Source organism: Vicia villosa, linkage group LG3, assembly GCF_029867415.1.
Source record: "Vicia villosa cultivar HV-30 ecotype Madison, WI linkage group LG3, Vvil1.0, whole genome shotgun sequence".
Taxonomy (NCBI): domain Eukaryota; kingdom Viridiplantae; phylum Streptophyta; class Magnoliopsida; order Fabales; family Fabaceae; genus Vicia; species Vicia villosa.
In genome coordinates this window covers 13,243,125-13,258,576 of record NC_081182.1, presented here as the reverse complement: position 1 = coordinate 13,258,576, position 15,452 = coordinate 13,243,125, and the positions used below count along the sequence as shown (strand labels likewise).

At 35.9% G+C, this 15,452-nt stretch overlaps 1 protein-coding gene across 1 annotated transcript; it reads left to right on the top strand.

The window, feature by feature from the left end:
- The first annotated feature begins 442 nt into the window (after positions 1–442).
- On the top strand, positions 443–3,111 carry LOC131657574 (AT-hook motif nuclear-localized protein 10-like). Its single transcript, XM_058926957.1, has 5 exons — positions 443–731; positions 1,137–1,189; positions 2,306–2,437; positions 2,708–2,872; positions 2,983–3,111. The coding sequence occupies exons 1-5, from the start codon at positions 443–445 to the stop codon at positions 3,109–3,111; spliced, it is 768 nt and encodes a 255-aa protein (XP_058782940.1).
- The last annotated feature ends 12,341 nt before the right edge of the window (positions 3,112–15,452 follow it).

Below are 15,452 nucleotides of genomic sequence, written 5' to 3'. Positions count from 1 at the left end.
ACACACACACACACACACACACACACACACACACACACACACACACACACACATATATATATATATAGGATTCAAAATATAATAGGACTAATCAAATTATACAGTACATAAATAAACAAGAATCAACAAAAAAAGGAGAAAACAAAAATTTGCTATAAAACACGGCCCATAAAAAAACTCTAGAAAGCCCATAAAAACAAATAAGGCCCATAAGTAAACATAAGATAACACCAAAATCCTCCTAAACATGAATACACTCACAAACATGGGTATTATTCATTGTAACGGTTATAATAGTTATAAAGTTAGGGTATATCTGTTATTATTTATACTCAAACTGTACCTATATTACATCAAAAGAACATAAGCGCAGCCGAAAAGATAACATCAATTGTTGCTACCATATTTGTATCCAAAGTGTAAAATCGAAACCACCAAAATCATGTCGAGATCTGGATTGGGCTATGAGTGTGAGTTACCTCCTGGATTCGACAAAGCTTATGAATCACCACCACAACCAAACCTATTGGGTTCACAAAGTACCTTTACTCACCATCATTTCGCTCTTCCTCCTGAACATCTAAATTATCCACATGGAATTATTAGCCACTGTGATGCGCCAATTTCTCCAACGACTACTTTGCCTTCCACCTCAACGAACACCCAGAAGAAGCGTAGAGGTCGGCCTTACAGTTCTCGCAACCAAAAGCCCCGTATGAATATCGTTTATGGTAATCTCTTTCGTCTTTCTCATTAGATAATTTTTTATTAATATATATGGTTTAAAAGTAATGTTTGATTTGGATTAAGTGTTTTAATTTAAAAATTGAATTTAGTCAAACAAAAAAATAATTAAAAATAAACTCTTCGTAAAATATGACTAAAGTTGATGAATCTATCTGTTATTTATTTATTTATTCATTTATTACCAAATTGATAAATAATTATTTTTCCCTATCTCATTTGTTATATTTTTTTTTTATGTATTTTGTTTTTTTCCTCTAAATTGCAATTTTCTATTTATTTGTTTATCATTCTCTTTCATTTCTGTGAATTATAAATATTTTCTTTATGTTAATTTTATCTTATTTGAAAAAAATAGATATGCTTAATGTTTTCTTGTGAATTTTTTTTAGGAATGAATATGTCTTCACTTAAGTCTCACATGATCATTGTGAATACAGAAGAGGTACTGTATTGTTAATTTTTACAGTATTATTTAAAATCCATTAATAATCTTTAGTGATTTGTTCATGGATAACTATGTGTTTTTCAATCTTTAATTTTTTGTTTATATTTTTATATGTACCTCTATTTTCAATATCATAACTTATAACAAAAACAAACTTTAGTTTTAGTCTCAAGAGTTTGTCTTTATTAGTTAGACCTCATCTTCTAAAGTTTCAGTGTTCGACACTGACCCACATTTTTCAGAGGTGTCAATGCTACATAGGCAACTCTGTTTTTAAAATTTCAGTCCGCAACCACAATTACGACTGTAATATTTTTGATGCGATAGTCTCTCCAATCACATCGAATCACAATTGCACTGTGATTTTTAAATCATGCATCCAGGCACATTAGAAACTGCATCAGAAAACTTCGTTCATGTTTCTTCAAAGTATTTTCATTAAAAATTAACATTTCAGAATCCTCAAACCTCAATTTTTTTATAATGTAATGAAAAATTGTTACATTAAGATTTTTGAAGGATGTATTTCAAATACCTCACAATAAAGATTCATACTACAACAACCGCGATAATTATTGCAACAACCACATTTAGCGAAACTGCAACACTTGCATGTGTAACATCTCTAAATTTAGACATGAGTCCCATTAATATTTTGCATGTCACACTTCAGATCAACGTCTATGGTAAAATTAATCGGAAAAAATTATTTAAGTAAAATACGTTAGAAAGTTAGTTCTGTAAATCTCTATATAAGAGACATCTCAAAAATAAGATCTAGGAATTCTAATATTTTTTATTCTATACATAATTATTCAATCACAAAACTACTCTCTCTCTCTCTCTCTCTCTCTCTCTCTCTCTCTCTCTCTCTCTCCAAATGAACTCAATCTATATCAGAGCTAGATCATACTAGATTCGTTTAAGATTCGGGCTAAACCAAAACATTTATGAACATTTATTTAACATCTAAAAATCTTACTCTTAACATTGTATTGTTGCACCCCAATAGTTTTTTTTATATTATTATTATTATTTTTCTTCTAACTATAGGTTTATTATTGTTTTTCAACTAATAATTTTTCTTGTAAATGCATATATTTTGATATTCAGAATGTGTTGGAGAAGATTACAGCATTTATCTATAGTCTCTCAAAAAATGTAACCATTATCTCATCAAATGGGACAATTTCTAAAGTAAGATTTTCTCAATCACCATCATCTGCTGAAACCGTGACTTATGAGGTTTGTTATATAATTATAAATGACTTGAATCTTTGAAATTAATAATTTAGCTAATGTAAATATATTTCATGTATTGTTATGTTGTTTATGAAGCTTTTTATGTTTACCCTGGAATAAATATTCATAAAAGTTATTTGAACACCAAACCACACACATACGTTGTATAATGATACAATGTTCGTATGCTATATGGTGTTGATTTTAGGTGTCTATATAACATGACTCAATAATATTAACATGTTTGTGTGTGGTTGATTTTGATTTTGTTAGGGACGATTTGAGATCCTATCATTGAAAGGTTCTGTGTTTGTTGGCACAAATAAAAGTGAACAGGAAATAGTTGCTGCAATAAAGGGGTCATTTGTTTCATTATCAAATGGTCGTGTATTTGGTGGTAAAATTGATGGTGTTCTGATTGCTGCTACTCCTGTTCAGGTACACACTTTTTATTTTATATAATTTGTATATACTATTTGAAATTTGAATATTTTTCCTATACTACATTCTAAAGATAATGTTACAGAAATTTGATGTTAATTTTGTAGATAATACTAGGGAGTTTTTTTCCGGAGGGTCGAGAAGTAGTATTGTCCGGCCCAAATGATCCTCCAACAGAAGGCCCAAGCAACCCTCCATCTGTGGTTCATCCATCGACAGGAATATTGATATCCTAGCTTAAAACTATTTTGCATCATTATTTTGTTGTCATGTTCGATTATTTGGATAAAAAGAACATTATTTGGTTTGAAACTGTGCATATTGTCTGCTTAATATTTGATATTGCTTGGATTTAATGTGTTTTATAAAGTTACTTATATAAGCTATTAGCAATTGATGTTTTGCTTTGAATAATTAGTAGTGTCTCACTGATTGTTGATTGTGAATGAGTAAAATGTGAATGTATAAGGAACATAATTCATATTTTGTGAGAAAATATGGCATTTTTCTCATTTTAGAATGTTAATTTTTTGTTATTCTAGGCACTTATACAGACTTATCAATTATAAGTATTAAAGTTTGGTTTGACTTAGTAGGAAAACAAGCATATTGTAGCGGGGAAAATCTGATATCGAAGCCATGAGATTGACTCGAATCAATATTCCGTTTGAAATCGCCACCCCGCTTTATTTTTTCAAAGGAAAAGGGAAAAGAACGTAAAACCCAAAGTTTTGTTTTTAAAACAAGAAAGAGATCTCAGGTACGGGTGTTGATTATATGAGGGGAAGGTTTAAAGCACCCCTCATATCCGTGGTACTCCACGGGAACCTTTTTGAAAATCTGTGTGTGTGCGTGTGCTAAAAAAGAGTTTGTTTTATTTTTAAAATAAGCTCGGCAAAGCGTTAAGCCTTGGGCCTACATACCTCCTCGGTGCAATGGAGAAGTCAGAGCTAATGTAGTTCCGCTTTTTTGGGAAAAAACGTTTTAAAAACGAATAAACACTTTATCGTCGTTGGAGAGAAATACTCAGCCATTGATCTTGAGCATGAGAACAAACGAGTTCTTTGCATCGCTAATGAAAGAAGGGCTCCAACTCGGATAAAATCGACGAGTATGCCACTAGCTCTCTCACGCGGAAAAGATCTCATTATATCAATCAATTTCAAAATCGTGGGGTATAACCACTCGTTTCGACGATTAACGGTGTCTAAACTTTCGAAGAAAAGCCACTAAGGGCGAAAGATATTTTTTTGAGAAAAAGGTTTTGAAAAGGTTGCAAACATAAGAAGGTTTTTGAAAAAGGGAGAAGATTTTGAAAATTTAAGAATGGGAGGAGATGAAGAGGCTATCCTATTGCGTAAAATAAAAGCTAAGGAAAGAAACGGTCTAACCGAAATAAGAAGCCAACACTTGACATTAAGGGTCAAGGTAGATTTCCCATCCTTTGGACTTATCAATACCAACACATTAACACTTGGGGATCCAGATGAACTTATTGTCTTAGCACAACTTTTCATTAAGCACATTAAGATTCTGACGAAAATCGGGCAGAGTAACGGCTGTTTTCGGGTAAAATCCTTATCTCAATGCCTTGGAATTAACCATCAAGGGCTTTCAAGGAAATACCTGCACATACAAACAGACAACAATCCAATGCCAGCCAGACAGAATAACAGCAGAGTAATAACAGAATAAGAGTCCAGAGGCACTAGGTCTATAAGTCCGAGTCTCCAAAATGCTAGGGATAGTAACCAATAGTCCAAAGAGAGCCTTATGTGTTTTTTAGATTTTGGTTGTTTATTAGTGTTTTAGCATAAAAGTAAAGTATGGTCCAAGTGGACAAAAGGAAAATTGCGGAAGCATAAACATACGTCCAAATGGACAAAGAGAAAATGGCGGAATGTAAATATGATGAAATGATAAAATAAAGCGATAAAGCGAGAAATATAAAGAGCGGTATAATAAATGGCGGAAATTAAAGTTAGTTGTTAGATGTTAAAGATAACCATCTTGAAACTTGTCAAGTATGTTATCAAAGTTAGTAATGAAGATCGATGGTGAGTGAATGATGTACTCGGATTTAAGGTCAATGGAAACTTATGAGAAGCTTGATAAAATCATAGCGACTACACGATAAATTTCCATAAGTCATAAATCAACCGCATACAATTCTCTTCCATATTTGATCTTTTATCGAGTCGGGACAAATGTAGGAGAACTCTCCATGTATCAAGATCGTCAATCAAAAGAAATAAGAAGGAGAAGAAGAAATGATCTAGCCTTTATCAAGAATCCATAGAATTCTCAAGATATTAAGACTTTCATCGATCAAAGAAAACAAGAAGAAAGAGATAAGAATGGAAACATAAATTGATCTAGTCTTTATCAAGAATCCATAGAATTCTCAAGATATTAAGACTTTCATCGATCAAAAGAAAGTAAGATGAAAATAAGAATGAAAACAAATTGATCTAGTCTTCATCAAGAATCCATAGAATCCTCAAGATGTCAAGACTTTCATCGATCGAAAGAAAGATAAGATGAAAATAAGAATGAAAACACAAAAGATAATCAACTCACACTATCATTAATATCATTCATCCATTTTGGTGGATTAGGTCATTTCAAACCTATCAACACCCTAGATCCAATGATATTAATGAAGTGTAGGAAGAAAGAAGCCAAAACAAGCACAAAAAAGGCAAAAAAACACATTCTGCCAGCAGGAAATCGATTTACCTCTGTAGGAAATCGATTTCCTGAGTGCGGAGTTCAAATTTTGAAAAAAAATAAGGTGGAAATCGATTTCCTACAGAGGGAAATCGATTTCCTGCACACAGCATTCAAAAAATCAGCATTAGGAGGCATAAAACTTGACTTAAGCAAACATACAAACACCTTATGATCACACATCAATTAGAGCACGAATTTTCCATCAAATCACCAACAAATAGCACCAATATAGCATCAAAGATGCATTGAACACAAACAACAAAGAATCACATTGTGATATACAAAAAGGATGAAGAAAATTACCAAATCTTGAACAAAACTTAGATCTACTTCAAGAATCACCAACACAAATCTTGATCTCTCAACAATTGAAGAAAAAAGAGTGAAATAGATGGTGGTTTAGCTCAAAGTTTGTGAGGTTCAAGGTGTGACTCACAAACTTTATGAAAGAACAAAGAGCTTTGGTGAATTTGGTAGGGACGAGGAGAGAAATTGCAAGGGGTTTTTTGGCTCTCCAAGCTTGAGAAATGAGAGAGTAGTGGGCTCTATTTATAGGATGAGAGCAAGAGTAGTGGTAGTTTGGTCTTTTTGCATTTGGTAATTAGCTTGTGTTTAATTGGTGATTAAAGTGGCAATTAAATGGTAAAAAGTGGTAAAATGGGGTTTAAGTGGGTTTAATGAAGAAAATTATTTTGATGAGGTGGAAAATTGGTGAAATGACAAAGATGGTCAAAGAAAATAGGTGCCAAAATCAAATCAAGCTTCCCTCTCTATTTTTTTTGAATTTCGCCTTAAGGAAATCGATTTCCCCAGGAGTGAAATCGATTTCACTCTGTTCCAGAAGAGAATTTGGCGCAAAATACACTAGGGAAATTGATTTACCCAGGAGGGAAATCGATTTCATGCTGTCCAGAATGTGATTTTGTTGAAGATTGCTGCAGGGAAATCGATTTACCCAGTAGGGAAATCGATTTCATCAGTCAAAAATGTGAAAAATGCCTTGTTTATTGCATGTCTTGGCTTGGTACCTACAAAACAAAAGCCTACAAAGAAACAAAGAAATATTTTTGGTATTTGGGTTAGTATAATATGCATACAAGGTAAACAATCATTGGTGCTTGATGGTCCCTCTTATTGATGAGGTGAGTGCAACACCACAAACAAAACTTCCAAGTGAAGCTCTTGATTAATGATTGGGATATGAATGATACAGGATCTTAGGGTCAAAAATTGGGGTATGACAGATGCCCCTATTTAAGTTTCTTCGATTTTGGAGATACGATGATTGGAAATCTTCGTTTTGACAAGATCGAGGAGACTTAAATATATAAAACACAATTTTTGATCCTAAGATGCAATGCAATGTTAATGAATGCCTATGATGATGATGAAACACGACAACCCTGGGGAGGAAAAGGAATTCCACTGGGGAAACAAATGTCTTGCTGGCAAATCTCCGCTGGGGAAAATAAATGTCTTGCTGGCAAATCTCCGCTGGGGAAGGCAAGACTTTGTTGGAGAGATGAAACTTTGGAAAGAAATTTCTCTGGGGAAAACATTTCGCACCAGAGAGGTTAAAGCATCACCTTTCGCTGGAGGTGAGAAAATGGGGTATCCTCTTTCACTAGGGATGAGAAAGTATGCATCCTGAATCAGAATGCCAATCTTCCGTTGACAGAAAACACACCATCGTACCACTGATGATATGAAAAGATGTACCGCCGTACCACTGACGATAAGATTTTGATTCGTGGACCATCCTCTTACTCAATAGTTGAAGGTAGAAGAAAATCGAATCACCGTCTCAATAGTTGACGATAAGCTACCAACTCAATGATTGAAGGTAGAAGAAAATTGAATTACCGCCTCAATGGTTGACGATAAGCTGCTGAGAACAATGAGTTGCCGCTGAGAATAGGGATCAACTTCTTCTTTAATCAAGGACATGGCTTGAGAAAAGGAACTGGATGCAAACTGTCACTTACACTGAAGCGACTTACCATTTGCTGACTTTGCTGAGGAATCTTTAAGCAAAACGAACTGTCTTCGTGAAGAAGGCTGCCATTCGTTATCTCAAAGGGAACAAACTGTCTTCTTCTGAAAGAGACTGCCATTTGCCGACCCTGTCGAGAAATCCTTAAGCGGAACGAACTGTCTTCTGCTGAAAGAGACTGCCATTCGTTGACCCGTCTTAGGAAAAAGTGAGCAAACTGTCTTCTAATGGAGGAGACTGCCATTTGCTGACTTTAAAATTAGAATTCTTAAACGAACTGTCTTCGTGAAGAAGGCTGCCATCCGTTATCTCAAAGGGAACAAACTGTCTTCTTCTGAAAGAGACTGCCATTTGCCGACCCTGTCGAGAAATCCTTAAGCGGAACGAACTGTCTTCTGCTGAAAGAGACTGCCATTCGTTGACCCGTCTTAGGAAAAAGTGAGCAAACTGTCTTCTAATGGAGGAGACTTCCATTTGCTGACTTTAAAATAAGAATTCTTAAACGAACTGTCTTCATGAAGAAGACTGCCATCCGTTATCTCAAAGGGAACAAACTGTCTTCTGCTGAAAGAGACTGCCATTTGCCGACCCTGTCGAGAAATCCTTAAGCGGAACGAATTGTCTTCTGCTGAAAGAGACTGCCATTCGTTGACCCATCTTAGGAAAAAGTGAGCAAACTGTCTTCTAATGGAGGAGACTGCCATTTGCTGACTTTAAAATTAGAATTCTTAAACGAACTGTCTTCATGAAGAAGACTGCCATCCGTTATCTCAAAGGGAACAAACTGTCTTTTGCTGAAAGAGACTGCCATTTGCCGACCCTGTCGAGAAATCCTTAAGCGGAACGAACTGTCTTCTGCTGAAAGAGACTGCCATTCGTTGACCCATCTTGGGAAAAAGTGAGCAAACTGTCTTCTAATGGAGGAGACTGCCATTTGCTGACTTTAAAATAAGAATTCTTAAACGAACTGTCTTCATGAAGAAGACTGCCATCCGTTATCTCAAAGGGAACAAACTGTATTCTGCTGAAAGAGACTGCCATTTGCCGACCCTGTCGAGAAATCCTTAAGCGGAACGAACTGTCTTCTGTTGAAAGAGACTGCCATTCGTTGAGCTTCTTCCATTTGGAATCAAGAAGTTCATAAAGTATGAGAGATTATCACTTGATTTGAAGATAAGATTGATATGTGGAGACGCACAAACTTGCTCAAATAAAGAGGCTTCAATTTGTTGTCAACCAAAACATGATGGGGATAACACAAGTTGCTCAAAGTCAAAACCTGCCCCTTGCTTTCAAGCACAAATTCCAAGGGAGTGCAATAACATCACTGCTGGAAAATAAATCTTTCGATATCTGATAGGAACATCAATCACAAACAAGTTCTCCATTATAGAGGAAAGCATAATCCTCAAGAGGTGCAAAATAAATGCCTTCTCAATCTAGGTTTCCCAGCCTAGAGAGGTTCAAAATAGTATTGCAAGAGACCAAAGTTCAACTCCGAGAACAAACTGGATAGAAACAATCAAACAAAGCTTTGCCCCTTGAGGAATAAACTCAACTAGGGATTAATTCCATCCTGACAAATGAGCTGAGGAGGAACACTGAAGAAAAGTTCTTCCACGAAGAACAAACTCAGTGGGGATTATCAATTTCTGCGAGGAATTTACAGATAATCTTCTTCTTATCAAAAAAGGTTGGACAACACATCAAGCTCTATTAGGGGGAATCAGAGAAAATTTCTTTGGATAAAATCTCCATTCTGAACTTGCAGAGGAAATAAGAAGTTAACATCAAAGCAAACAAGTTAACATGCGGGGGATTTTAGTTCAAAACTCAACACAAGGTGAGAAAGAAAACCCAACAGTCAACCGTTGTCTCAAAACTTCTTGGTAGAGAGTGACATACTCTGGATTGATCATGGCAACAACCTTTGTTCTTCAAGCTAATGAGGTGATCAAGGTAACTTCGGATTCATAACTTGCCCCAGATTACATGGTCTATGAAAGGAAACTACCTCAAAAAGGTTCATAGAGATCCTTGGCGTCATGCAGACTTGGAATAATCTGCCCCAAATCAACAGATTTTTGGAGAGATTTGTCAAATCTCGACGTAGCTGCCCCAGATTGACTAAACTTGGCACATTCTTTTACTCGAAAAAGTCTTCGAGCTTTGCCCCATGATGGTAGTCAAACTTGCAAAAGCATTATACTGGGAAAACAACATGCCCCTGGCAATGTTTTAGTTTTCTACTGATGATCAGATGTTAACTTCCTGGATGTCAAACAAATGTTTACAAGCAGAAAAATGTTTATTCTGAGAATGATAATTAAAATGCAATAATTATGTAAGTCTTGAAGTTTCAAAAAGATGTCACAAAACCTTGTGAATGAATCACTAGTTAAGAGATGACATTGATTTTTGTATGCATATGATACCAACACAAGTTTTCAGCATAACTGATAGGAGTCAGGAATGCTTTCTTGTTTAAGTATGCTTTCGAAATAAACCCTGCTTCAATTAGGACTTTTGAGGGTTGTAACGTGGCCTGGTTCACGGTTTTCAGAAAAAAAGATTTTTAGGCTCAAAGTCTATTTAGCCCACCCCAACTTCGTGATGTTCTCCAGTCCTATGTTCAGTTAACTCAACATGAGTATTCATCTCTCAAAAGGATTTTGTGCCATTAAGGACCTAATGAAGCTTTCTTGGAGTAGCAGTCACCCTCTTGTCTTCATTTTTGTATTCACACAGATTTGTTCACTGTTGAGGACTTTTGCTTTGTAGTCCTTTCTTTTCACTTTTCACTTTTTCCCCTTTTTTTATTTATTTCCCTAACTTTTGCCTGGACTGATTCTTTTGAATTGGTCGTCCAGCGGGATGCTCTAACTTTTGCCTAAGTCACTTGTTTTCAAGTTTTTGACTTAGCGAGCTTTTTTCTTCTTTCTTTTTTCTTTCCTTTTTATTCTTTTGATTTGAACAAATCGTGTGACATTGACTTTGTCTTGACTTGTTGAGAGGGTTGTGACTGCCTCCTTTCTTGGCGGATGGAGAATAACCATTGTGGTTTCACATTTTCCAGCCTTTTGATGCGCGGGGAATAACCATTGTGGTTTCCCATGATCCAACCTTTGATGTGGATATGACATGATTGACACTTGGATGGACAATCCTTTTTGAAATCTGAACACTTGGTCAAATCAACTGAACACTACCCTGCCCCAGGTTAAAAATTAGGGTTTTTTCGTTTAGAAAAGAAACTCCTACTTCAAGGCTCAAAGGGGTTAACAAGGGATTATCTTCCTTATATCTCCGGTGTTTGGGAATTTGAAACAATGCCTGTACATCATAAACAGGGTTTTATTCAAAAGCATACAACCAGAAATTTTGCGTTTTCAGATCATCATCCTCCTTCCAATATTTGCATAAGCAAGAGTTTGGCAAAAGTAATTGGTATCATAATGCATAAAAATAAGTAAACATGAGTGAAACAAATGAATTACTTCAAGACAAACATTATCATTGTATTAGCATTAACATTCAAAAATAAACAAGTTTCTACATGCAAACAATGCATTGAAAAACAAGAAATATTACAAATGGAAATCAATAAGAATACTAAAAACTGAGAAAAACTCTCTCCATATGGGCATATGCTGAACGAAACATCTTTTGAACTTCAGGCTACCATCAATAGTGACTCAATCATGCTTTGGCAAAGCATTGGCTTGAACATCATAACCAACATCTTGGAAAGTCAAAATACCAGCATGGATTAATCTTTGAACTTCATTTTTTAGAGGCCAACAATTCTCTAAGTCATGTCCAGGAGCATTCTGATGAAAAGCACAAGTGACGTTAGCATTGTACCACCAAGGGATCTTCTCGGGAATTGGAGGTGGTGACCTTGTCTGAACCAAATTCTTATGAACTAGAGCAGGGAACAATTCTGCGTAAGTCATGGGGATAGGATCAAAATTCCCCTTTTGAGGTTGATTTTGCTCGTTCAGTGGAGAATCTTGTTGACGAGTGCTCTGCTGATAATCTGGGATTGCATGAACTGAATTGGATACAGGAGTGACATAGGAAACATTCTGATGTTGATGATGATTGTTTCCTCCCCTGATTATCTTCTTTGAAAAGTCATTACCAAACTTCTTCACACTACCAGCTGAGTTACCTTCTTCAAACAAACATTCCTTTCGGACATCCTTTTCTTGAAGCGCTTTCATATCCACCTCCCTGTGGAAGTCAGCAGGTGTACTGACTACCGTCCCCTTGGGAAAGAACGAGTTCAGAGTTTCAAGAAAGACCTTTGCCATCCTTTCTTCCATCATAGGAGGATTGACTTGGGCAGCAACTAGAGCCTCGACCAGAGCAGTCAGATGCTCCATACCAGCCTTCAGAGTAACCACCTCTTCACGGAGCTCAAGAATCTCTTGTTTGATGCTTTCCATTTCTTCTTAGTAAAAGTGTTGTACTGATGATACCAGGAGAAAGGAAATAAGGCTCTGGAGAATTTCTTTAGAAAGCAGGACCAAATGCAGAATGATGCATGCAATGCAAATAATTTGTTTTTTTTATTATTATTTGAGTTTCAAGGAACTTAAGATATTAACTTGTAAACACTCAAACATCAGACTAAATCTTTGATTAAGTTATCATCAAAATCAATCATCCATTTTGGTGGATTAGAGTTTTCACCCCATCAACACCCAAGATCCATTGAGTTTGATGAAACTTATGATGTTTACAAGGAAAGACCTCTAAGTTCCTTGAAAACCAATTGTGAAAGACATTTTTATGAATGCATGAATGCATGGTTTGTGCATCAATCACAATCAAGAGCATGCAAGGTCACATAAGATCATAGTTCAAAGGTTCGACGTCACGAGCATGGAGCCATGGGTCTAACCATCCCAAAAGATATGATCTAGGGAATTTTGTACCTGCCAATCGGGTTCTACAAAGGTTCCCAGAGTTTTCAATCTTCTATCGGATATTACTGGCACGCACAATTGCTCATGGGCGCCAATAATATGCCTAAAAAGACCTCGTCTGAGCGTAGTATCGCATGACAACAAGCTCAAATTGGTACTTGATCTTGTTTCTGCACTACATCCTAAAAAAGGCTTAGATTGGTTAAAAAGGTTCTAGGCCATTCAGCTTCTACGGACACTCACTATTGAAAGTAATAGCGTTATCACGATGATTCGTAACAACCTCTACTACCTTCCATGAGGCCTCCACTGATTGGGGTTCCACCATATGACGCTCATGTTAAGGATTGCTCCTGACATGCGACTATTGGTCTTACCACCTCCTATCTCAAGTTACTCACCAAAGTTCGGGTTAGAACTTTGTCTCATCACAGAGGAACCATTGAGCACCAAAAAGAAAAAAGGAAAATAAACAAACAAAGCACACAACAATATATACAGATAAAAACACACAGATAAACAAAAATAGACTTAACACACTTAAAACTAGATCCCCAGTGAAGTCGCCATTTTTCTGTAGCGGGGAAAATCTGATATCGAAGCCATGAGATTGACTCGAATCAATATTCCGTTTGAAATCGCCACCGCGCTTTATTTTTTCAAAGGAAAAGGGAAATGAACGTAAAACCCAAAGTTTTGTTTTTAAAACAAGAAAGAGATCTCAGGTTCGGGTGTTGATTATATGAGGGGAAGGTTTAAAGCACCCCTCATATCTGTGGTACTCCACAGGAACCTTTTTGAAAATCTGTGTGTGTGTGTGTGTGCTAAAAAAGAGTTTGTTTTATTTTTAAAATAAGCTCGGCAAAGCGTTAAGCCTTGGGCCTACATACCTCCTCGGTGCAATGGAGAAGTCAGAGCTAATGTAGTTCCGCTTTTTTGGGAAAAAACGTTTTAAAAACGAATAAACACTTTATCGTCGTTGGAGAGAAATACTCAGCCATTGATCTTGAGCATGAGAACAAACGAGTTCTTTGCATCGCTAATGAAAGAAGGGCTCCAACTCGGATAAAATCGACGAGTATGCCACTAGCTCTCTCACGCGAAAAAGATCTCATTATATCAATCAATTTCAAAATCGTGGGGTATAACCACTCGTTTCGACGATTAACGGTGTCTAAACTTTCGAAGAAAAGCCACTAAGGGCGAAAGATATTTTTTTGAGAAAAAGGTTTTGAAAAGGTTGCAAACATAAGAAGGTTTTTGAAAAAGGGAGAAGATTTTGAAAATTTAAGAATGGGAGGAGATGAAGAGGCTATCCTATTGCGTAAAATAAAAGCTAAGGAAAGAAACGGTCTAACCGAAATAAGAAGCCAACACTTGACATTAAGGGTCAAGGTAGATTTCCCATCCTTTGGACTTATCAATACCAACACATTAACACTTGGGGATCCAGATGAACTTATTGTCTTAGCACCACTTTTCATTAAGCACATTAAGATTCTGACGAAAATCAGGCAGAGTAACGGCTGTTTTCGGGTAAAATCCTTATCTCAATGCCTTGGAATTAACCATCAAGGGCTTTCAAGGAAATACCTGCACATACAAACAGACAACAATCCAATGCCAGACAGACAGAATAACAGCAGAGTAATAACAGAATAAGAGTCCAGAGGCACTAGGTCTATAAGTCCGAGTCTCCAAAATGCTAGGGATAGTAACCAATAGTCCAAAGAGAGCCTTATGTGTTTTTTAGATTTTGGTTGTTTATTAGTGTTTTAGCATAAAAGTAAAGTATGGTCCAAGTGGACAAAAGGAAAATTGCGGAAGCATAAACATATGTCCAAGTGGACAAAGAGAAAATAGCGGAATTATAAACGTCCAAATGGACAAAGAGAAAATGGCGGAATGTAAATATGATGAAATGATAAAATAAAGCGATAAAGCGAGAAATATAAAGAGCGGTATAATAAATGGCGGAAATTAAAGTTAGTTGTTAGATGTTAAAGATAACCATCTTGAAACTTGTCAAGTATGTTATCAAAGTTAGTAATGAAGATCGATGGTGAGTGAATGATGTACTCGGATTTAAGGTCAATGGAAACTTATCAGAAGCTTGATAAAATCATAGCGACTACACGATAAATTTCCATAAGTCATAAATCAACCGCATACAATTCTCTTCCATATTTGATCTTTTATCGAGTCGGGACAAATGTAGGAGAACTCTCCATGTATCAAGATCGTCAATCAAAAGAAATAAGAAGGAGAAGAAGAAATGATCTAGCCTTTATCAAGAATCCATAGAATTCTCAAGATATTAAGACTTTCATCGATCAAAGAAAACAAGAAGAAAGAGATAAGAATGGAAACATAAATTGATCTAGTCTTTATCAAGAATCCATAGAATTCTAAAGATATTAAGACTTTCATCGATCAAAAGAAAGTAAGATGAAAATAAGAATGAAAACAAATTGATCTAGTCTTCATCAAGAATCCATAGAATCCTCAAGATGTCAAGACTTTCATCGATCAAAAGAAAGATAAGATGAAAATAAGAATGAAAACACAAAAGATAATCAACTCACACTATCATTAATATCATTCATCCATTTTGGTGGATTAGGTCATTTCAAACCTATCAACACCCTAGATCCAATGATATTAATGAAGTGTAGGAAGAAAGAAGCCAAAACAAGCACAAAAAAGGCAAAAAAACACATTCTGCCAGCAGGAAATCGATTTACCTCTGTAGGAAATCGATTTCCTGAGTGCGGAGTTCAAATTTTGAAAAAAAATAAGGTGGAAATCGATTTCCTACAGAGGGAAATCGATTTCCTGCACACAGCATTCAAAAAATCAGCATTAGGAGGCATAAAACTTGACTTAAGCAAACATACAAACACCTTATGATCACACA

Bases quoted from the DNA above. Each gene is read 5' to 3' on its own strand.
- LOC131657574 (XM_058926957.1), top strand. From the start codon at position 443: ATGTCGAGATCTGGATTGGGCTATGAGTGTGAGTTACCTCCTGGATTC. The intron at 732-1,136 runs GTAATCTCTTTC...AATTTTTTTTAG, and splicing joins CCGTATGAATATCGTTTATG to GAATGAATATGTCTTCACTT. The intron at 2,873-2,982 runs GTACACACTTTT...TTAATTTTGTAG, and splicing joins TTGCTGCTACTCCTGTTCAG to ATAATACTAGGGAGTTTTTT.